The 25558-nt window shown below is 39.8% G+C and overlaps 1 protein-coding gene across 1 annotated transcript in view; it reads left to right on the top strand.

The window, feature by feature from the left end:
- RNF150 (ring finger protein 150) overlaps positions 1–20760 on the top strand; it is a 142969-nt gene extending 122209 nt beyond the window's left edge. Inside the window, exon 7 of the mRNA XM_060778912.2 lies at positions 11830–20760. Within this exon, the coding sequence (XP_060634895.2) occupies positions 11830–11948 (119 nt within the window). The 3' untranslated portion in view covers positions 11949–20760. The remainder of the gene's footprint in view (positions 1–11829) is intronic.
- Positions 20761–25558: the final 4798 nt, after the last annotated feature.

Below are 25558 nucleotides of genomic sequence, written 5' to 3'. Positions count from 1 at the left end.
AATTACAATTACGAAGCAAAATTACAATTACAAAGTAGCAACAAAAATAATTTTATTGTTTGGGCATCACCACAACATGAGGAATTAGGAAGATTGAGAAACACTGCTCTAAGGCTCTCAGGTAAAAAATTAGCAATTTCTTTATTCACGGTTTCCTACTTTTATGGAAGCCCTGTGCCTGTAACGCCGGGCATTAGAAAGGTTAAGAAACACTGCACTGGAGTATATTAGAAATGCTTTTTCTTTTTTATAGTACTTTCCCAAATCAAGAAATTGTCCCTGGATAATTTCTGCCAGGTGATGGATCTATGGACACAAATTTCCATCATCCACTGCCAGTATAACCAATGTATGAGAGATGTAGACTGAAAATTGCAGGGCCAACACTCCTGAAGTGAGTATTTAGTCTATGTTTAAAAAGGAAACTGAGAACAATTCAGTCTGAGTGCTCAATGCACAATTTTGTAAGCCTTAAGGAAAGACAAAAAGCATCTGTTTTTCCAAATATTTAGCTTAGGGTACATGCACCTCTGTCTTAAATACACTGAAGTGGAAACAAATTGGCTCAAAATCAATGAGGATTTTTCTTGAAGTAAGTGTTCTTAGACTTATGTCCTTAGAGCCGTGTAAAATTTAAATAACAGTTTGGAGCTGATCCAGAGTCTTTATGTTTTACCTCAGTGTTTGTTTCTGGGCATGTAAATATAAAGTGACTCAATAGCTGAAGGCACTGCAAGCAAGAAGAAAATAATTTGAAGTTCGCCGTAGAAGCTTCCTCAGCAGTAGAGGCTGTGAAAACCAAGTCTCTTTGGAGGTCAGGACAACTGTGTAGGAGGCTGTGCTAGAAACTCTGGAAGGAGTTTGAGCTTATCAACAGTGGTGAGGAAACGTTGAAAGGGGTGTGAAGGAAGAGGCCCAGCTAGATGCTGACCCAGCAGCATTTCCAGAAAAATGTGTTTTCCAAGGAAGACAAAGTACTCTCATATATGTATGTATGCAATGTTGATTTGTGGAGACCTCATAACTCCAAAACCACTGGATGAATTGACACAAAGATTTCACAAAATATAACTATCAAGCCAACAAGTGACCACCTCTCAAGAAAAAAAAACCACAAAACACAGCAAAAGACACTTCAAAACCCCAAAATGCAAACATGTGCAAATAAGATTGCCCTAGCCCCGCCCCCTCCTGCACAAGGGAAGAAAATCATTCATCCATAATGGCCTGTCACACCAAGCATGAGAAGTACCACCAAGCAACCTCCGTCACCGCAGGATCCAGAGAGGAGGTGAGGGAGGCAAAGAACATCGAGGAGGCCGTTTTCCCTCAGCTCAAGTCCACAGAGCCTTCCTCCCCTAATCTGGAAGGATTGGGATCTGGACCAAATTAGACAAATACCTGATACCCCAAAATTTTAATGCTGGTGGGGTCAGGAGGTGCTTGGAGACAGAGGAAAGACAGCCATGCTGCTGCTGCTCCTCTCTTGACCAGAGACTGCGGAGGATGAGCATTAAAGAACAGGCAGAGCTGGGTCTGAAAGAAGGGAGGGGACAACCAGGTGCAGAGGCCCTAGGTTGGGAGAGAAGGAAGGAAAGGGAAGGCAGGCAGGCAGGCAGATCCCACCAAAGGGCACCTCCAGGGATGCTGCAGGCCAAGAGGAGGAGGTAGAAGAGGATGAGTTGAGCCTCCCCCCGCCATTTTTCTCGCCACTTCTGGTGCTCTGCTCTGGCCCTGAGGGGGAGGGGGCAGCAGTGGGCCCTTTGGTCTCCCCCCCCCCCCCCCCCCGTTGCTTCTTTCGTGCTGTTTTTGGCACCCTCGCTGCTCTGTCTCAGGGAGGGCAGGGTGATGGGCCTTTTGCTCTCCCTTCCCTTGCGCTGCTTCTTTGCTCTGTTTTATTTCCAAAATCACCAGACAAGGCCACAGCAACGCGTGGCTGGGTACAGCTGTATATTATATATTTCCTGTTTCATTTCTATCTCATCCTGAGTTTTTATCATTTTATTTTGTCCATGTGGCCCGCTCATTGGGATTGTATTTTTGCACTGTATTTTTGTATTTCTTATGTTTTATTTGCTTTGTTGCGATGTTTGCTTTGTGGTTTTGGTTTTATTTTGTTGTAATGCGCTACTGGGCTTGGCCTCATGTAAACCGCCCCGAGTCCCCTTCGGGGAGATGGTGGTGGGGTATAAATAAAGATTATTATTATTATTATTATTATTATTATTATTATTATTATTATTATTATCTCCTGTTGAAATGTGAGAGGACTTCATACTGCAAGATTTGCTTCAGCATAGCAGAGACAGAAATATGTAAGTAGGGCAGAGCATAATACAGAAATGACTTGCTGTTCTAGTAAGGTCAGATTCTGTTTCCAATAGTAATCCTGCTTTGAATGCTGATAAAAGCAGGTCACGTTACTAATGACTGTAATTGCTATTGATAGGCCTGTTGTTATGGGATTTTATTTTCCTTTTCTACTTATTAGCTGAGGTGTGCTTAGCACTGCTCAGATGCATTCTAATATTGCAAAAAGGAGTTTCAAAAGTGGAGGGAGGCTCCCATTTCCCCATTTCTCACCTTTTTTTTTCTCCCCAGTAATCATACAGGAACCCATGCCTATTCTTTCTTCCTTTAAAAAAAAACTTCAAAAATCTTAGGATTTGTGTTTTAACTTTCCAATTTTCTACCTTTGGATCCACACCACTAGTGTCATAGAGAAGTCTCTCATGTTTTATAGCTGGTACAGCCTTCACCCTTTTTTTATTTTAGGAAGCATCATATCTTAAATTTTGACTATGAACTGACCCTACAATATTACCTACAACCCAAAACACTTTATGAAACCTCATAGTGACTATCACAATGCTCCAATGAGCTCCAATGACTGCCTACTTTCTGCCGGGGGGGGGGGGGGGGCTTTGTTGGGAGGTGTTAGCTGGCCCTGATTGTTTCCTGCCTGGAATTCCCGTTTTCTAAGTGTTGTTCTTTATTTACTGTCCTGAGTTTAGGGTTTTTTTTTTTTAAAATACTGGTAGCCAGATTTTGTTCATTTTCATGGTTTCCTCCTTTCTGTTGAAATCGTTCACATGCTTGTGGATTTCAGAGGCTTTTCTGTGTAATCTGACATGGTTAGAGTGGTCTAGAATTTCTGTGTTCTTAAATATAATGCTGTGTTCAGGTTGGTTCATCAGGTGATCTGCCATGGCTGACTTCTCTGGTTGAATTAGTCTGTTCTTTATTTTGGGTTTGGGCACTAGGGAATTTCAGACAGGGGAATTCAAGACAGGAAATAATCAGAGCCAGCTAAAACTGCCCAGCAAAGGATTTCCCCCACACAGGAAGAACCTAGGCTTTGAAGCTGCAAGGCTATTCAATGCTAATCAATGTGGCCAATTTCAACATTGACACTTGCCTCAAACAAATGAGTTTTTTCTCCCACTCTGGACATTCCACTTATATATAAACCCCACTTGCCTAGTTTCTAAAAGACCTCACAACCCTTGAGGAAGCCTTCCATAGATGTGAAACATTGGGGGAGAATGCTTCTGGAACATGGCCATACAGCCCAGAAAACTTGCAGCAATCCAGTGATTCCTGCCATGAAAGCCTTCAACAACATGTTGTCCCTTGTTAGTTTGGGTTTTTTTTCCTCCTCCTTCTAAGAAGCCTTCTCCCTTGAGAAATTTGCTTTGAAATTCTGCCATGTAACTATATGACAACCAAAAATATCCTCATCAATTTTTGAACAGCTAGCATGATATCCTGAGAAAGAATAATTAACACAGATGATGATAATAAGGGTATAAAGTAACATTTTTTTAATTTCATGGTCCAAAGCACCAACTTCCAGTTCATGAAAAGGTTTGATTCAAAATACTAATTCTAGGATTACAATATTGACTGTTGTCTATAGGATTCTGTTAATATCAGTTATGTTTCCCTTCATTTTCAGAAACAAGGTTTAATTGGCATAAACACAGGACCTTTTTTGGGTTGGCATCAGTTTATGGCATTACTTATTTAGGCGATCCCTCATTGTCCAAGTGTGATTGCCATCCAAGTGTAGTGTCTTGGTGGTGGAAACCTAGGTGACTGTGGAGCTCTATTCTTGACCCGCATGTTCTTCCTCAGTGAGGACATCGGTTTCCAGGTGGAAGGCTGTCCTGGTCAGGGTTGGTTTGATGCGCATTCCTCTTATCACATTTCTCCCTTTTATCCTCCATTCGTGCCTCTTCAATTCCCATAGCACTGCTGGTCACAGCTGACCTCCAGTTAGAGTGCTTCCCAGTTCACAGTGTCTATGCCACAGTTTTTAAGGTTAGCTTATGGAATTAATCCCTCCCCAAAGGATGACTCCATTTCTTCTTCGCTGATAAGAACTTTTAACTTCTTCATCATCATCATCATCATCATGCTCTCCCAATTTCCATTTCCAATTTTTGTGCTGAATTTTATCCTTCTGTTGGTTTAATGGTGTGAAATTGGTTTTAATAAACTGGATGGGTTTTACTATCATTATTTATATTATTGTAAACTCTTTCTGAAATATACTATGATGAAGAAGAGCAGGGTATATGTTTGTGAAAAATAGAAAAATAAAGGAGGGGTGTTCTATAAATTAATTCCTATGTAGAGGAAAATGCCATCAACAACAGTATTCCAAGCACTGTCCTGTGGTAACATTGGAAATGTGAGGGGGAGCATCTAGAAAGCAGAACAAATGTGGAGGAAAGCAGCTTGGCATGTAGCAAGAATCAATTTGTTACAGAGTCAATTGTGCATATCAAACACTGTTATGGAGAATAAGCAAATTGTGCCATGGCAATATTTCACATAGACAGGCCCTTGGTCTTGCAAGGTAAAAACAAGGATAGTCGGTTTCAAAGTCCATTCCGTTTCTGAGGTTTTACAACATTTACTGCAGTAGCACAAGGCTGTAAGACCTCAAGAGAGAATCCAGCTCTTTGTCCTTCAATTGCACTTTTATGACATAACAGCAAAATTACCTCGAAATAACAGCAAAAATACCTCGAAAAAATCCAGTTTGCTTGGTCCATTTTGGCCTTGAAAGATAAGTTGTACGTTCACCTTTGTCTGTATATAGCTGCCTTTACAATTCTCTACAAAATTTCTTCAGATTCATCTATTGACTGACACACATACTATCCCTCTTTTTCTTTGGTATCCAAGTTTATTATTTGTCCTTTCAAGGCATTTCATCAGCATCAAGGTACTCCCTGCTCTCCATAATATTCAGTGCCTTCTGTTAATCAACTTAAGGAGATATTATTTTGGTTTTTTATCCACTTTTATTCTTTGTATTCTGTTTTCATCTATTTGCCCATTTTATCCCTATAACAACCTTGTGAGATGGGTAGATTAACCTGAAACATGGATCCCAAAGCATCCAATGAACTTTAGAGCTGAATGGCAATCATAGATGTATCTACACTGTAGAAATAATATAGTTTGACTTCACTAACTGATATGGCAGTGCTTTTGAATTATGGGGATTTTAGTTGGACAAGACCTTTCACCTTTTCTGCCAATGAATTCTGGTTCCCTACCAAACTCCAGATCCCATGATTCCATAGCATTGAGTAGTTAAAATGGAATCAAACTGCATTAATAGATGCACCCTTATTCTAATGTTTTAACCATATACCTATTACCTTGCCCTCTGCTATAGTCTTAAGCCATTTGTACGCAAGGCACATCTTGTGCTTTAGGAAAGTAGTGGTTGTCTCTGTATCTGTTTTTCTTGTAATATTCTTCCTATCCTAAAACTGTCTCATCAGGGATTTAATAATATCTGTTTGATATGAGAGAGCTGAATAATTTCCCAAGACTTTGCTTCCTGCATTGTCCTTTACTGCACATATGTACTTAGATGCATTCACACACTCTTCTGTCATATCTGCCCTTCCATGTTCTAGTGTTCAGATTTTTTGACTGCTGTATCCATTCTGATTGATGCCTGAATCAAGACATCAAAAGTCTTTGAGTACAATATTTTGATGTTTTCGCCATCAGTGTTAAAGTCATGCAAATCACTATGTGCTTCTCTCCCCCCCCCCCCCTTTATCGGTCATTTATCTTTTAAATTATCTGTTTATCACTTTCAAAAACTGAAAAAAATGATTTATTGCACCTCAGCCAGAGTTCACCCTGCCCTTAGCACCAACCAGGACTCCAAAAACAGTAAGAAAACAGTTTATTGAAGAAAGTACATATCAAAAAAGGAGAAATCACCAAAAGGCATAAGAAAATGCAAACTCCAATAGGTAATCAGAAAAAGTAGTCCTTAAGTAAAAAGTCCAACCAAGCTGATAAGGAGTAAAACACTTCAAAGGCAATAATCTAAATAATCCAAAAGGTATAGGGAAACAAAGAGTCATAACATAAGCATAAATCAAGGGAAACAAGAATCAAAACGTGAACTTGAATCCCAAAAACCCCAGAACTTAGGCTAAAACATGAACTGGAAACAGGACTTGAGATCCTTGCTATCTAGCAATGTTGCCTGATCTGAATTCTCAGAGAGACACTCTCTAATTCAAGACATTTCTTTGACCTTGACTTTATGGTTTGTGAAACTTTCTCTGTCCTTCCTTCTCACTGAGCCTTTTGGATTTCCTGAGCTTGATGCTTTTCTCCCTAAGATCAAGCCTGAACACACCTGATCTCTCAGGTGAGCTCTCTCAGCCTTCCAGGCCTTTATCGGGAGTTGCTAAACTACTTTTAGGTGAAAAGTCATCTCCACCATTGACTGTATCTCCCTGTCTGCTGGACTCAGAAACAGTTTCACTTGCAAGCCCTGTCTCACAGAATCTTGATCTAAAACCTCCTCATTTCTTTCAGTGAAAGAACCATCCACCGCTCCCCCAGACGCTCCAGGCCCTTTATGTTCATCTATTTGAACTATAACATAATTTGGTATACTATTTAGAAATAGGCTTTTCCTATCTCTGCAACTAATTACGAACTTTTTAAAAGAGAGATGTCAATTTTTCCCATTATGTAATTTCCTTACCAAGACTAGGGGCATGGAGATTGGCTAACATGTAGTCTTTTGGTGCAGAAAAGATGTTCAGCAGTCATATTTTCTGTGTATGAAATTGTGGTACCAACACCTAACATTTTCTGTTCCAAAAACCCACTTAGGTGTATTTGTTCAAAAATAAGTTTTGCACAACAAATAGTCCTCATAAACTGCCAAGCAAAGAGAAAATTGATTTAGCTATTTGTTCGTGCCTATAAGAACAAAACGGATGAAAATGTTGATCCCTTGTGTGAATGTGGGAAAATATGTGTACCTACATATAGAACACACTCATCTTACATGGAGTGAAATGTATCAGCGTCCTTCATGAAAGCAGCTGCATATGCCATTTTCTTGTAATGTCCAAAGCCTCTCTGTAAGACAATTGAGCCATTGGATCTTGTAAGCACTAATCCTTCCTTCCCTTGTGGGCCAGTTCTGTTCTTATAGCATGCTTGCTTCCTTCTCTTTAATATGCCTTTTTCTCCTCTGGGCTTGTTCTTTAGAGATTAGTGGATATCCAAGCCTCTGTCGATCACAGATCTGGTTTGAATGATGGATTGCAAAATCCTTTAATGAGTTTTCAAAGTACCCATCAAAGCTGCTGTCTGGAGAGCAGCTCAGTGGTAGCACAACAGGGAGCTGAAGAGACAATTACAGTCTGTAACCATGCTCGGTTCATAGTCCTGTACAGCTTTATTTCACTAGATGAGTTAAGTTATACTATTTTCCTGTCCTGGGGTTTTGAAGGGAGTTGGGCAGTTTTCAAAACCATGTGTGATGGATACTCTGGTGATAATGGTTGTTGCGTAGCTGGGCTAAGTCTACCATATTATCTATACTCTCCTCGCTAAGCTTTGAAATGGGCTGCTTTGTTCCTTGACATAAACCATATTATGATGTTACTGTACTCTACATGGACTTTAGCTTTCCAGCTGAGGTTATTTCTTATTGCCTTATAGAAAAGCCTGCTATAATGTGCAGCCACATTATAATAACTAAAATCTTGAGGTTCTTTTTAAAGAGAGCAATTTTCAAATGTTAAATTCTTGCGGTTTGGGTGAGAGATACCTATAACTTAGAAAAGTTACTCTTGGACTACAACTCACAGTGGCCATGATATGGGATTCTGAGGACTGTAGGCCCGTAAAGACACTTGTATTAAAAGTAAATTTCCCAAGATATGAATAGGCCCACAGTCATGATCAGCAATTGCTGCTTTCCTCTTATACATATTCCTTTTAAAATATTTCTTTTGTTATTTTGTTGATCCCGTACTTGGGGTTTTTGAGGACAGGGCACAGGTTTACCTGAGGTGTCCCAGCGATGCCTCAGGTAAATCTGAATTAATGAGGAGTAAACTTGTAATTTGACAGCTTGAAAGATCTGGACCTTAATGTAAGGTCCAGATCTTTCCAGACCACGTTTCGCAATCCCGGGTGTCAATCCCCATTGCCATCAGATTTCTTTGGATTCCCAGAGCCCAAAAGAATGGGATAGAACCCCCACCCTCCCCTCTCAGCCCCCTGTTTTGCCCCAAAAACTTACCATGTGCAGGTCCCTCAAAGACAGCTTCTGGTGCACCCAAAAGATGCGTCTGGAAGTTGGGGGAGGGGGAAGAAGCTCGCTACATGCCCTCCTGGGTCAACCTCTTGATATACGAGGGCATGTAGCCACCCTCTTTCCCTTAGGTAAAGCATGGGGTTTGGGGGGGGGGGGACTAAATCCCGGGAGGAACTGGGATTTAATATCCCAGATCCTCCCGGGATTGAGTCCTGTCTGGGAGGGTCCTCAGATGACTTGAATTTGTTGCATATAATGGGTGAATTCACACTTTGAAAGTTTATATCATATCAATACAGAGAGGCATATATGTGAAACAGAATACAATGTCTATTTTTTACTAAAATGTTTTCATTTACAGAAGTGTTCTGATAAAAAGGTCAATTTACAATGCAAATGTTTCTGACAATGGAAAGGAATACCAGATCTATGTTTAGAAGCTTCAAAGTGCATATACTAATTGATCAAAAATGTAGGTGATTTGGAACAAGAAGGAGATAATTTCAAAGTGTTTATACCTGTGAATGAGTGAGTGTGAATGTTTGTGTGTGTTTAAAGGAGAAGTTTGCCTAGCATGTGTTGTAATTGCTATTGTGAAGAATATTTCAAAGAAGTATTTATGATACAAAATCTTTTATTACAGGGCAAAGCTAGCACAAACTAAAGAGATTAGCTTTAAGTGTGTAATTCTTTTGAAATCTCTGGGGATAATTACTAGGAACTTACAATGCTTAGTACAGTTTTGCAAATCTACCATTGCTTGAGTGTGTTCCATTTTAGATCTGCTTTGCTTTACTTTCGAGACTAGGTTGAGTTATGTAGCTTGAATTTTCATTTCTATAACTTAAATTTGTAAAGGTAGAATGGCCAGAAAATGACAAATATTTTCTTAAACAACCGCTGAAGGGCTAAGAAAATGTCACTGCTTCAGGCTATATTCAGTTACGTGGGAATAAGCCTAACACAGATTAGTATGATTCACTTCTGACCAGATATGCTTTGGATAACACTGTCATTGTAATAGTTCTAATCATGTTAAACAAAGCAAATAATCTCTGTAAAATCCACATGGCAGAAATGCAGTGATAACTAGACATTTCAAAGAACAGGGTGCAAACAGGTTTTGAGTCCTTCGAGGAGATGGTGGCGGGATACAAATAAAATAATAATAATAATTATTATTATTATTATTATATATTAACAAAATTCGTTTTCCAGCAGACTTCTCTTATTGTCTTAAATAATGCGTAACTTCTTTTTGGTCTTTATCAAGAATCTGCTTTTTATAGTAGTTTCTCCCACTCTGGTGCCCCCCTGATGTTTTGGACCCCAGTTACCATCAGCTCTGGATGACATTCCCAATGCTGTGGAAAATTAATGTTCCAATTTTAAAAAAACACCTGTAGGCCATCAAATAGGGAAAGCCAATCTGAACTATACTTAGTAGTTGTGATTGACAGGGCCTTCTTGGTGATATCATAGGGCAAAAAGAATGTTGTTAATGATGCTATTCATTTGTATCCTGCCTTTTCCCCTATAATGAGATTCAAGGTAGCTTATTAATGGTTAAACCAGTACAGATTGTTTGATAGATAGATAGATAGATAGATAGATAGATAGATAGATAGATAGATAGATAGTGGTTCGCATCTAAATCTTTGCTCATCCTTGGAAATCTACTGGATGATATTTGACAAGTCATTCTCTTAGAGAAAGGGAAGGCAAATCCCCTCTGAGTATGTACTGCCAAGAAAACCCCATGATAGGTTAACTTTGGTGTCTCCATAACTCAGAAGCAATTGGAAGGCACACATCACCCTGGTGGTGCAGTGGGTTAAACCTCTGAGTTGCAGAACTTGCTGGCCGAAAGGTTGGCGGTTCAAATCCGGGGAGCAGAGTGAGCTCCTACTGTTAGGCCCAGCTTCTGCCAAAACATGTGAATGTGGGTAAATTAATAGGCACCACTTCTGTAGAAAGGTTACAGCGCTCCATGAAGTCATGCCAGCCACATGACCTTGGAGGTGTCTACGGACAACACCAGCTCTTTGGCTTAGAAATGGAGATGAGCACCACCCCCGGAGTCGGACACAACTAGACTTAAAGTCAGGGGGAACTTTTACCTTTTATCAACAGCAACAACATTTATCAATATATATTTAAAAACCATCAATTTGCATCAGTGCATAATTTATAAAACAATTGAACAGTCTATTTAGTTAAAACCATTTAAAATTCATTAAAGGACAACATAGTCAGCCCTCTGTATCCACATTCTTCATCCACAATTCAATCAACCATGGCTTGAAAATATTCAAAAAAAATCTCAAAAAAAACTTGATTTGCTATTTTATATAAAGGATGCCATTTAACTTTGTCATCATATGTTTGGAGATTTGTGCATCCATGGATTTCATATCCCCAAGGGTCTTGGAACAAAATCCCAGTAAATACTTAGGGTCCGCTTTAAACAAACAAACAAACTAGCATACCATAAAAAGCCCATTACAGCCAGATTTTAAAAGCCTGATGGAAAAGGAAAGTTGTCATATGCCAACAAAAGAAGAGTAAGGAGGAAGAGATGGAGAAAACTCAAGATTCATTCATATGAACCCACTTCAGCATCCTCACAAGGGAAATCAGCTTTGCCATATTGAATCTGTTCTTATAAGAGACTCAATACACTCCAGACAAATAACTGAGGCGGAGAGGTAATTACTTGCACAACATCAGCTACTGTGCAGTATCTCCAGAACCCTTTATTACCATAGAGAAGGATTTGAAAGAACAGGAAGAAATGTAATTGAAGTGCTAGAAGAAGTGGGCATAGCTCACTCAAGCATGTGATTTGTATGGACAAGGTCTCATGTTCAATCCCAGGTGTTTCCACTTTAAAGATCCAGAGAACTGAAAGAAACTGCTCTCCTGGATCTTGAGGTGTACTACCAGTTAGTTTAGAGAGTAGTGGTCTAAATGTATTAGTGGCCCAGCCCTTGGAACATTTCCTTCTGTGGACAACAACTCCCATAAGGCCTTAGCCATCATGGGCATTGGCTATGGAATTGTAGGACTTGTAGTCCAAAAAAAAGAGAACTTTCCCAAGGGTTGCAGTGGCCAAAGGAACTTCTCTTATTTTAGATCTGACGTTAAAAGAGATATATATGGGCTTCTTTGTCTTTAAAATGTCACATTAACTTCTACATTGTGTTTTTCTCTTTCAGGTGAGCAGGAGCCTGCAGTTAGTAGTGATTCCGATATTTCATTGATTATGGCAATGGAAGTTGGACTCTCTGATGTGGAGCTTTCCACTGACCAAGACTGTGAAGAGGTGAAATCCTGAAAAAGCAAATCAAAAGAGCCTTCCACTGAACTAAAGGGCAGCAGCAGGGAGGGAAAGGAACGAACTGTCAACTCTTTAAGATTTGGACCAGTTGTGTACACATGCATACCCATATACACATGTACACACGACGCACGTACCCATATACACACATCTGGAATATTTTGCGAAGTCTAGTGCACTCCATTCAAGGCTGGTCACGAAAAGCAATAGTGAAAGATGTGTCTGCCTGGATGCCAGTTGATCAACGACGTGTGTTCTTTTCATTGACATTGGAAGGTGAAATCAAACTTTTTTCTAATACATGCATCAGAAGGGTTAGGGGCTCAGAACTTTGTAACTGAAGAGACAGACTGAGAGTTTTCTACCTTCAATGTGTTTTTTTTTAAATAACCCAGAAATATCATAATGTGATTATTTATGGTACATGACCGACATTTTTCCCCCGGTGCACCCAGCTCCTTCAAGAGTACGAAGATGTTTCATGAGGATTTATGAATGGCTAGTTTCTCCTACATAGAGGAAGCGTTACTCCAAGAACAGAAATGCTTCAGGACTGTGTATTGGTCTGAAGCCTTTTTCATTAAGGTATTAATGGTGCTTGGAGAGCTATGCTTCCAGGGTCTCCCAGTCAAGAGAAGGGAGAATGAATTTATTGAGATTGGTGATTTGTTTCTCAACTGTGTTGAATATTATGACAGCCATGAGATTAAAAGTTAGCTAGTTCTTGCAGTCCTTTGCTATGTTTCTGAAGTCAATACAGACTTTCCCCTATTGTTTTCAAATTACTGTAGATCCACTAAAAATGCAGGTAGTTCTGGTCACCAGACCACTAGGTAAAGGGTTTTTTGAAAGTGTTTTTAGGAGGAGGACAAAGACCGGCCAAAATCAGGTTCCAGTGGCGTTTCTTTGATAAGGAAGTTACAAATTGGACTGAGAGTGTTCTTTATGCAAAACCTGTATTGAATTTTCCTTTATCACCCAGTACCTTACCACACCTGAGTTCACTCATATTTCCTCTGTTCACAACTGATTCAATTTCCAGGGTCTTCACAATCCTTTTCAGTTAGTAAACAAAAGAATATTCAGAAACATGAACTGCAATATCTGTATATCTGTCCTAATAATTTTGGATGAAGGACCAATAATCCAATTCAGATAAATGACTTATGTTAACAAGTGACAGCAAATGTGTATGAAAGCTCAAATACGTACTTTCCTCCATAGTTCCAAATCATGTGGGGGCTGCATATTCAAATTCACAATACACTTAATGGGGAAGAGACTCAGGGGCACTTTTGCTGGCATATGTAAAATATATTCTAAAACAGTGGTTCTCAATTTTTGGGTCCCCAGATGTTTTGGCCTTCAACTCCCAGAAATCCTAACAGCTGGTAAACTAGCTGGGATTTCTGGGAGTTGTAGACCAAAACACCTGAGGACTCAGGTTGAGAACCACTGCTCTAAAAGGTTTTTTTTTTCTTGTTCATGTTCTTGGATTACTTTTGGATGTGCTGTAATAGGGGGGAGAAAAAGAAAAGTTTCATCCACTGCCATACCTGTTTTTAATTTTATTTTATTAATGAAATTCCATTGTGACAAGATGAAAGAATACAATATAGAGAAACTCAATATAGGCTTTGGGTGAGGTATTACAGATTTCTTTCACATATTTAGGATGCCAAAAACTCAGAAGCTGGATGAAAGAGTTCATTTTCTCATGGTAGGAAGAAGAAGTCACAAGACGCTGATGAAATCTATTTTGGTAGGAGGGGAGAAGTAAAAATCAAGTATGTATTTCCAAAGTTCAGCTTCTCATATTTTTTAATCTTCATAGAATACTGACGCATTCAGAAGACAGTTCACTCACAGATAAATGTGTTCTTCCTGGAGGATAAAATGGTCAAAAGGGGTGCCATTAGCTGCTGGAATTCAAACAATCTTGCATTATGCTGTAGCTTCAGGGCATGTTCTATTTATGCACATTGGTGAGGGCAGGAAAATTTTGTATTCCACTCAAAATGCTCAAGTGTTAAAGAGGACTTTTCAGCTTATTGCTCTTGTAAAAGGGTAAGCCACTACTCCAGACAATAAGTTCAGCCATTTAAATCAATACTGGATAAATTAACACAACAGGTTGAGCTAAGAATTCAGTAGAAATTGACTCTTGTCTTTTCTCGCATTTGCTGCAATACTATAAGAAATTGTTTGTTGAAGGCTTTCATGGCCAGAATCACTGGGTTGCTGTGAGTTTTCTGGGCTGTATGGTCATGTTTCAGAAGCATTCTCTCCTGATATTTCACCCACATCTATGGCAGGCATCTTCAGAGGTATATTGGAAACTAGGCAAGTGAGGTTTATAGACCTGTGGAAGGTCCAGGGTGGGAGAAAGAACTCTTGCCTGTTGGAGGCAAATTTGAATGTTCCAGTTCCTCCCTTACCTAGTTTCCAAATTACGTCACAACCTCTGAGGATGCCTGCCATAGATGTGGGCAAAGCATCAGGAGAGAATGCTTCTAGAACAAGGCCATACAGCCCAGAAAACTCACAGCAACTCTATAAAAATTGTTCAAATACCCACCAATCAAACTAACTGAAAGAGCCCTGTATTTTTCTACTTTTTCTTTTCCCTTTCCCTAAAATGTTGCTATTGCCACCTTAATTGTTTAATAGAAAACCATAGATTTCCCAGTTTGATAAGAAATGAGAAATCTGAACATATGAGAAAAAGAGTTCAGTATCAATATCTCACATGACGAGGCAAATGCCAGGACTTAGAAAGCCTGCTTGATCCGTTGCTATTATTCTTTTTTTTTTTTTGGGGGGGGGGGGGGGCAGAGAGCAAACAAGAGAAAGCACTGGTGAAATAGTCATAGAACTCATCTCATCTTTTTCAGAATATCTCTGGGCTCAAATTCATGTTGGCCACTGTCACTTGGTCTGGTTAGTTTAGTGGATACCATACCAACAATGGCAAGGAGGAATGCTGGACATAGTGGCTGCAACTGTTACCTTTTTTTACAAGGATTTACCTGGGACAAGTGGAGGACAGAGGGCATTTTCTCTAGGGGCTCATCAGACCTGACACCATAATTCAAGCAGAACCATTTTAATTTTCCCTATATCCCTCTAGCACCCATGTATTCCAGTTTTCCTAGCAGCAGCTTCGGTTTCAAGGATTGTTGCCATGGGATGTTGGAAATACCTAGCAGTTAGCCTTTTGCAGGCAGAAGAGCTTGGGCAACAGAAGCCATTTCCGGATCAAAAATACCCACTCTCTGCACCACACCCAGCAGATCTCTGTATATAACTTTTGAGAAGGGGTGAGGGACTCCTCCTATAGTGCATGTGCTTAAATCTTTGTTTTCTTAGGAAGTGACACAGGGTGGTCCCAGCTATTTGGAGCCATACTTCAAAGAGGGGTTCGCATGCAGCCTGGTTGTCTCTAGTACTTTGTAGCTTGCACTAATATACCTACAGCAATTTATTTTGCTGCACCCAATATGTTGTGCTCAGTTATATCCTTGTTATAACAGCTTATGAATTGAGCAACTCTGGCACCTAGTAATGCTGAGCCAATGATGGTCAAACACATGTTGTGATGCCGTATTAATATTTCCTACTCCTGCTTCTCTTCCTTTTTTAATTCCTATTCCACGCTGTCAACAGCTTTCACTTCCTCTGCTATATCATTTCAAATTGTGGAGGTTGTTAATTGGAGCATGCAGTAACAGTGTCCACGTGGCCATGCCAACATGCTGGCGTGAGTTGTGGCACTGTACCAAAGCTGTAGTCCTTTCAGCTGGCCCTGTCTATTTGATGATGCAGAGATGAAGATAGGAAAAAATGTCTAATGTTCTAGTCCTAACCAGTTGTCTGACCACACAACTGTACTGTTGTGAAAGACTTGGGGTGAGGAGAGAGGACCACAATGTAAAAATAGTGTTTTGCCCAGATGTCATGGAGTTCTGCTTAGAATCAACTGTATCACCTTTCTGACATGAATGTTTATGCCCTCATCAAGAGAAACGGCCTCACAGTCATTAGAAGCCATATCACTGCCACAGTTAGTTAACTGGAGTGTGCCTTTACTAAGAAATGTGTGGGGCAATTCTGGGTCCAGGTGGGGAATTAAAGTCTTCCTTCTTACCATGTTTCTGTTGGCAAGATGAGGAAGTCAGCTAAAGAAACTGACCATTCATTGGAAATTATGTATCTGCACAGTGACAAATGCCTGCTATTTGTAAATGGCTGCATTTAATGAGGGCAAAGCTTGGAAAAGTTGTTTTTTGACCACATTTTCCAGAATTCCCAGTATTGACGAGTAGAATCAGCACTGGGAGCTCCCAGTAGCACAATGGATTAAACCCTTGTGATGGCAGGACTGCTGACCAACAGGTCAGGGGTTCGAATTCGGGGAGAGTGGGTTGAGCTCCCTCTGTCAGCTCTAGCTCCCCATGCGGGGACATGAGAGAAGCCTCCCACAAGGATAGTAAATATCAAACATCTGGGTATCCCTTGGGCAACGTCCTTGCAGACTGCCAATTCTCTCACACCAGAAGCAATTTTCAGCTTCTCAAGTCGTTCCTGAAACTGGAAAAAAAAACAGTAGTGTGTGGGATATGGCCTCCAAAAAGTAAAAAGGGAATGAGAGTGCAGCCCATCCCTATACATCCTTAGTGACAAGAAAGTCACGCTGTTTCCAATGGAGTCTCTTCCTCAGCCACAACTGTTGATACTATGAGAAAAGCTGTATGATGGGTTTGTTATACACAGGCAGCAGAATATAAAAATAATGTTCTGTTTGTTAAAAGGCTGATCTTTAGCTCTCTTTTGTAAAACAAAATATTGATGTGGCTACAAAGCAAAATAGGCCCTTTGTTTTAACAAAATTTGCCTAAACTAATTAATGCATCTACAATAGTAAGAATGGGATTTTTCAAATTAATTCTAGAAGGTCTTGGCATAACCAGATGGTATGTGATCATGGCTGTATACGAAAGTAGAAGAGCGCCCCCTGCTGTACCACATTCAGGCTTCAGATGCCAACTTTTAATACTACTTTCTTGGTGCAAGTACAGTAGAGTCTCACTTATCCAACATATGCGGGCCGGAAGAACGTTGGATAAGCAAAAATGTTGGATAATAAGGAGGGTTTAAGGAAAAACATATTTAATGTCTAATTATGTTATGACTTTACAAATTAAATACCAAAGCATCATGTTTAACAACAAATCGACATAAAAATCAGTTCAATACACGATAACGTTATGTTGTAATTACTGTACGATTTAGCCCCAAAACAGACAAGGGTTCGTTCTTTCTCCCACCCTGGACATTATTCTGGGTGGGAGGCAAACTGAGTTAGATAATACAGAACGTTGGATGAGCGAAGGTTGGATACGCAGGACTCTACTGTATTGGTTTTATTCTCAATAGAAATGTGGGAGTGGGAGCGTACTGCTGCTTATTTTAAAAAGTAAAATTGAAAATGAAGAAAGGACAACAAGAAGAAAAAGAATGTGGTACACACATGCACTTGCATATTTTATATATAATCTGTTTGTTTTGAGAGCATCCGTGATATACACCTTTCTTTTGCCATGAATGTATGTATATGGTTATTACAGATGTGAAATATCACAAGTGATTTTTTTTTAAAAAAATACTACATGTACATAGTATCATCTTTCCTTTTCATTGTAGGCAACTTGATGAAGCTGAATGCCATTTTATAAATAGAATGAAATGTAAAGTAGGGGAGGGATGGGAGGGGCAGGGCTGTTATTTTTATAGCAAGATGTTACTTGTACCTAGTGAGCATTTTACAATGATTTTGTACTTGTCAAACTATACATTCCATCCATTTTCCTGAAAATATTTATTTTTTATTTAAAGTAGTTTTTAAATCGAAAACAAAGAAGAACATCTGTTTGATAAGAAGATTTTTTCAAAACACCAAAGGTATTTGGCTTATAGAAACGGCTCCAAAGTTCTCACCTTGCTGTATCATGTAGCAGAACTGCATCCCATACCAGCACATGCCAATCATTCTTTTTTTTAAAGAAATGTGTATTCTTTTTACATCTTGAAATATACAGTTACATTGAAATTACTTCTAGCCACAAAATAATGTTTTATGACAGGAGACTCAAAGGGGTTCATTATTCTGTTCCTATTTGCTGAATTTAATGTGTGCCCAAACAAATTATGTGGAAGGAGGAGGTTGCTTTGAAAGGACACTCACATTGCATTGCTTTTTATTTATTCCGTATCAAAAGCATTGCATAAATAAGTATAAAACTAAAAAAAATAGAAGGAGGACAAGCGGCTAATTTTTTTTTTTTACCAAAAATGGGTAACGGTGACTACATTGTAGCTTTAAACCAGTGGTTCCCTACTTATGGTCCATGGAACACCAGTGGTCCACAAGAACGTAAATATGATCCGCAGCCTCACCATTACTATGCCCTTGCCTTGAAACCATGTGGCAACGAGAGTGACTTGTCTCGCGAAACCCTCTTATAGTGACGAGGCAATGGGGATGTCAGGAGGGGAGAGGCTGACTATGAAAGATTACTACTACCATGTCAGCTCAAGATTATTAAATGCAGTTTTCAGTGGGAGAGCAGATGGCAACTACTGGATGGCATATATTCTGTATCAGAAACTAGAGCTGATGTGGTCTATCCAATACAGTTTTCTGAATCAGCACCCCAAATACCCAAACCAAATCTAAAGCTGACCAAAAACTGTTTCGTAACCCTTTTGATACTTAGAGAGTGGTCCCTGGTCAAAGTGTCCTTGTTCAATTGGTCCCTGGTAAAAAAAAAAGGGTTGGGAACCACTGCTTTCAACAATTCTTCTTCTGTACATGTGGCAGGACATTGCGAACAAGCATACGGATGCAGAATTGTTTGTTCTGCTCCACAGTCACACCAGGTGGCGGATTCTTGTAGGAACTGCCATTTTGCCAGGTTGTCTTTTGCTTTACCCACTCCACTTCTGGGTCTGTTTAAAATTTTTCAAAGCAATGCTTTTGCATTTGGAAAGTTTAGCCATTTACAAGAAACGTTGCCCAGGGGACACCTGACTGTATTTACTCAGTCTTCGAGGAGGCTCTTTCAGTGTCCCCCAGTTGCATTGCTGAGGATCACAGTCAAGAGCAAGTTCCTCCAGGGAAAAACTGGTACATCCTATTTGCAACATTGGCTAGCTTTCTGTGGTTGGCTAGCTTTCTGTGATGTCACAAAGCCACTTCCCCTTCCATCAATCAAGCGATTCTTTACAATTTTATTTTTTTAATGGTAACGAATGATGGCTCAAATGAATTCATATGCACTACTGTTAAACATTGGTTTTAAATTGTTTGGGGGGGGGGCAATTGATATTAACTTGTCATTACAGGCAATATTTGTTTTTATTTATTTTATTTCGTATCAAAAGCATTTCATAAATTAGTATAAAACTGATAAAAATAGAAGGAACACAAGCGGCCTCTATCTTTGGACCAAAAATGGGCAACAGCAATGGCATTGTCTGTAGCCTCCAACAATTCTTCCTCTGTACATGAGGCAGGGCATAGTGGACAAGCATACAGATGCAGAGTTGTCTGTTCTGCTCCACAGTCGCACAAGGCAGAGGATTCTTTTAGGTATTGCCATTTTGCTAGGTTGTCATTTTATCTGCCCACCCCACTTCAGAGTCTGTTCAGGGTCTTTCAAGTTGCCCATTCTTGGTTTGCCCCTGGAGGAAGACCCTCGTGGAGGGCCATCCATTTGGGGTTTCCTGATTTAGCTGCCCAGAGTGATATTTGTTTGAATCATTGGTTAGTCATTGATGTTCCAAACATGAGAGGAACCCTAGTTCACCATGCCAACAAAATATGCCATTTAGTATATCTGTAGTTAACCTTAGAATCCAAGTCTTAGATTGTTTTTTAAAACTACTACAGCATAGGAACCTGATCATTTTATTCCCTATATACTGATGGCACTAAATAATAAATATGAGAAGTAAAAAAGTCGTTATTCACCATGAAAGCCCCACAGGAACAAGGCATACCTTTTTGGAGTGAGCACCTTTAATGAGTAGTTGAAGAATCGGCCCCTTTTATCCCTCATTCCAACACTGGAATAACTCAGTTCACCATGATTCTACAATCTGTTTTCAATCTTCCAGATCTCCTCTTTATTAGCATAATGAGAAGAAAAACCATCAGCATTGATACTGTCATCTGATATTGTCATAGGCCTTTTAAAAAAAAAGCTTTTCCTCCTCAGTGGTGAGTTGTCTGCTTATGCGATGCTGCAGTGGTTTGTGAAAAAAAGCAGTGTTTTCCTGAGCATTGTGTAAAGTACTGCAAATGCATTTCAAGCTGCTGGTACAATTGCTGTTACTTTATTCTTCCTCCTCGGATCTCCCACCCTTCCTTCAAATGCACTTTATATCATTTGCAAAATGTCAAGAGTCAGGCAACAATCACCAAGAAATTTATATAACATCAAGAGGCACACACCATAGATACTTGTTTTTTTCTGCCATTTAAATTTTTGCTTTAATGTGTTCTATCTGCTTTCTAGCTGGGAGTTCGGGTGTAGAGTCAGAAATGCTAAAGGTTGACATTGGGAAATTTCATTCAGTAGCTCAACATGGCTATTTTTGTTATATAGAGGACTATAATGTACATATGTGATACTGTGTTATTCTGTATTAGTAAAAAAAATTGCAACTGTAAAAGTTTAAAAGATTGTGAATTCCAAGGAATTTTATTGCAAGTTCTTTTTTAAAAAAAAATAAACAATGAACTGTTTGTGTCATGCATTATTCCCGGCAAACATATTAGCTTGCACACAAGTGTTTCTTTTAAACTGATCTCCTAGGGCACTTCCACACAGCCATATAACCCAGAATATCAAGACAGGTAATCCACAATATCTGCTTTGAACTGGGTTATCTGAGTCCACTCTGCCATATAATCCAGTTCAATGTGTGGAAGGGGCCCTAGAGCCCATCTACACCAGCCATGGGCAAACTTCAGCCTGCCAGGTATTTTGGGCTTCCAACTCTCACAATTCCTAACAACCTCGGCCCTTTCCTTTTTTCCCCTCAGCTGCTTAAGCCTGGCTTGAGTAACTTTTCCATGTTTTTCATATTTATTTATTTACAGTATTTATATTCCACCCTTCTCACTCTGGAGGGGACGCAGGGCTGATCACAGAATCTATATATGGCAAACATTCAATGCCGATTAAACAATGACAAGACAGACACAACAGATAGAAGTATATTTTGGTTTTCCCATCTTTTGGCATCTTTGGAGGGTGTTCTCGGTTCCAGCCATGGGGGGTGGGGGTGTCTGTCACTTCATCTCCTTGCCGAAGAGCTTTCTTTGTTCGTAAACTTCCTCCTTTTTCTAATTGAAATGCCATGCTTAAATACCTCCCCACTTTAATGCGATATTTATCTACTCACAGTTGTTTTTGAACTGCTAGGTAGGCAGAATCTGGGCTAAAGTTCAGGAGCTCACCTAGCCCCAGGCTTCAAACTATCAGCCTTCCAGTTGGCAAGATTCAGCTTGGTGATTGGTGATTAACCTATTGTGCTAAAGCCCCCCCCCCCCCCCCAAATCCCATATGAGCTAAAGAAACCTGAAGAGCCTTGCTCACTTTAAGAAACAGGGAGATTATCTTAAAGAGAGGCATCTTGGAGATATTTAAAATTCAAAGCATTTATTTTTGGGGTGGGTGAAATGAAAGCCACTATGATGCAGCAGTTTGAGCATTGGACTATGACTCTGAAGACCAGGGTTTGAATCCCTGCTCTGCTATAGAGACCCTATAGATGACCTTGGGCAATCTCACTCAGCATCATAGGAAGGAAAAGACAAAGCCATTCCAAATAAATCTTGCCAAGAAAACCTCATGATAAGGTCACCTTAGAGTTGCCATAAGCCAAAAACAATGTATTGTCGAAGGCTTTCATGGCTGGAATCACTGGGTTGTTGTAGGTTTTTTCGGGCTATATGGCCATGTTCTAGAGGCATTCTCTCCTGGTGTTTCACCTGCATCTATGGCAAGCACCCTCAGAGGATGTGAGGTCTCGCAACCTCTGAGGATGCTTGCCATAGATGCAGGTGAAACATCAGGAGAGAATGCCTCTAGAACATGGCCATATAGCCCGAAAAAACCTACAACAGCCCAGTGAAAAACAACTTTAAGGCACACAACAAAAACAATCTAGAAATCATTCCAGAAGCAAGTCGTGCAGCTTTCTTAGGATCAATGCGTTCCCATCCAGCCCCACTTTTAGTTTGTTCTATGAGACCATAACAACTTTCTTGGATGCTTCTCTGTCATAAAAGCTATTACTTAAGAGGATTTCTTGTCTTGAGTCAGAAACAGGACAGAGGTAAGTCTTGTGGCTCACCCAGATAAGCTACAGCTACTCTTCATGTATGAAAGAAAACAGGAAATCACACACATTTCCATATGTTTTTGTCAACAGTTCTGGGAACCATACCAATATCGTTCTTTCACGTGGATGCCAATTGATGATACAACAAACTTTCCCTGCCAGAGCTAACAGTTATGATTCCAAAATAACTCAAGAGTTGTCTTATTCTTAAAAGAAAAATAAAACACTTGTTTATTATTAGCCCTGGCTTCCTCCAGACTCCCTCCCCCCAATTTCATTCCTCACTGGCTATTATTCTAAACATTCGTTTAAATATGGTCATGGGAACTGTCGGCGCCAATGTTTTTGGCAGGCATCTGGGCTGAGTTGCTATGTGATCTATCCACACACAACACAGCTGCCATTGATACTGTAGATCATAAGGAAGTGAATGGTCTCAAATAACTGAAGAGGAATCAGTTTGTAAGCACAAAGAATGGCGTTAGTGTCTATAAATAAATGCAAAAAGAGAAAGTGCTGAATCCAAAATGTAGGAACAGATTTTAAGAAACCACTTTGCCAAATTCCTATAAAGCACATTCTTTTCATCAAGGAGTTTAATGAAAAATGAACCTCTTAATGCTTTTAACATTTCCTACAATGAACCCCTAAAGTCCTGTTCTGGACACGGTGTCACATGATGCTTTTGATGCAAAACATGTAATCATTTAAAAAACAATACAGAATAATTCGTATTAGGGAGAATCCTGATGCGGGCCTGAAAGAGGTCTTTCTTTTATAACTGCCTTTGCCTAAATAAGTCAAGGGTATCAGATCCTGTCTGATCTTGGAAGCTAAGCAGGGTCAGCCATGGTTAGTATTTGGATGGGGGACCACCAAGGAATGCCAGTGGCTATAGATCAGTGGTTCTCAACCTGTGGGTCCACAGATGTTTTGGTCTTCAACTCCCAGAATCCGAACAGCTGATAAACTGGCTGGGATTTCTGGGAACTGTAGGCCAAAACACCTGGAGACCCACAGGTTAAGAACCACTGCTATAGGTCATATTCAAGTAAAAAGGTAAGGCGAAACCCACCTCCGAATATACTCTGTGACTTTCATGGAATTGCTATAAAGTGACAGAAATTAGAAGGTCCGTGCTTTGCTTCATTTTCCTCCAAAACTTCAACATGACTGGCTTAAAGGTAATTTTTAAAAGTACCCCAAGAAAATTAAAGTAAATACCTCCATAAGGACTGGCAGCTTTCATGACAGTGGGGTGGCAAATCCACCATGGGTTTTAGTCTAGACTTTAAAGGAGCTCTCCATAGCTCTGGATCTTTTCCCCAACAGAAATTTGGGCATCTGTATTAACACTCAGGCTACATCCCTGACACATAGCCTACCAACTGCCACCTGTTAAAAGCCACTTTCCTGCAGCCACAGAGGTGCAATTAGATAGCACTTTAAGTGCCATGACTCAATGCCATGGAGTTAAGGAAACTAGTTTGGTAAGACACCAGCAGTCTTTGGCAGAGAATGCTAAAGATCTTATAAAACTTCAACTCCCATGGTCTCTACCATTAAAGCATGGTAGCGGAAGTGTTGCTAAACTGCATTAATTCTATGCTCTAGATGCAGCTTTAGTCAATAAGGGCCCATATAGTTAATATGTTAAATGTGGAAATAACAAATTGCAAATGGAATAGTATAGATAAAATTGAAAAGGTTACAATAACTTAGAGGATGTGGGAATCCGTTAGGAATTATTTAGAAAATGTGCTAAGATGTGGAGTAGAAAAATTAAGACTGAGATTGAGATTTCAAATGCAACTTCTGTAGTTTGTTGTATAAACTGCAGGTACAAGGAGGGGCGGCTGGGAGTGGGATAAAACAATAAAACAACAATTAAAAAAACAAGGGCCCACCTGAATAGGATTGTCTTGGTCTACCTGTACATGGGTCCCTTCTATAGCTAGGAACACATGAGGCTTGAGCTGTGCCTTCCCTGATAAAGCAGAATTTTGCAAGCAATCAGTATGTCAATATCTTCCTTTGCAATCTTCTTGATTTTATGCACGCGCATAAACACGCATATATGTTGTCCCCCGTTTACACATTGTCTACAACTTGTGGCCACATGGGGCCATGGTAGCACAGCAGGTTAAACCACTAACTGCAGGAAAGCTGCTGATTGGAAGGTGGGCAGTTCGAAGCCACGAGTCGGGGTGAGCTCTCAACTGTCAGCCCTAGCTTCTGCCAAACTAACAGTTAGAAAGCATGCAATGCGAGTAGATCAGTAGGTATCACCTCGACAGAAAGGTAAATGGGTGCCCCATCTAGATATATAAACATGCCAGCAACACAATCGGAGATGTCTATGGACAACAGGCTCTTCGGCATGGAAAATTGGAACAAGAGCACCTTTCCATGGGCAGAGTTGAGCATTGGATCCAGATGCCAGAGATGGAAAAAGGGGAAGGCCTTTACCTTTGTCTGTGTGAAAAAGGCATTGAATGTTTGCCTCATGCGTATTGTAATCCACTCTGAGTCCCTCCGGGGAGATAAAGCAGAATATAAATAAAGTGTATTATTATTATTAATGTTCTTGGTATGTTTTCTTTGTAGAAGATCTGCCATTGGCTTCCTCTGAGGCTGAAAATGCATTCAAACCACTGTACCAAAAAGTACTCAATACCTTTTGTCCTTACAATACTCAAATCAGTCCATCCGCAAATGCATACTCCTCCTTTCTACATTTGACTATGTAGTCAAATATGGCAGGAGAAATGCAGGATATAAATGAAACAAAATATAAATGCATGCAATCCTTGATCCTTGCCTATCTAAGGCCATGGTGAAATGAGAGATGTGAACATTACAGATGTTCCTTCTCTGCTTAGTACCATGGAGATTTCTTGTCTAATTTATCTGTCATTTGCCTTTGGTCTCACAGCTGCACAATATATGCATTCTGCCATTCTTTTCTGAGTGGATGGCTACAAACAATTTGGCTTCCCCCATGAAGCCTGAAAACATCTTCAGACATCTTTTAAATGCCTGTCATGAACAGAAGATGAGTGAAAACAAGACATATTTTTTTTCACAGAACATTAACATAAGAATGTCAAGGATTGTTATATTTTTTCAGACAATTTTTAATATGACATATTGTGGAACTATTATAGAATTGTTCCCATCCCCAAGTAATAGTT

Source organism: Anolis sagrei, chromosome 5 (genome assembly GCF_037176765.1).
Source record: "Anolis sagrei isolate rAnoSag1 chromosome 5, rAnoSag1.mat, whole genome shotgun sequence".
In the NCBI taxonomy this organism is placed as follows: domain Eukaryota; kingdom Metazoa; phylum Chordata; class Lepidosauria; order Squamata; family Dactyloidae; genus Anolis; species Anolis sagrei.
Note: the sequence above shows the minus strand (reverse complement) of the source record. Positions and strands in the feature narration are given on the sequence as shown.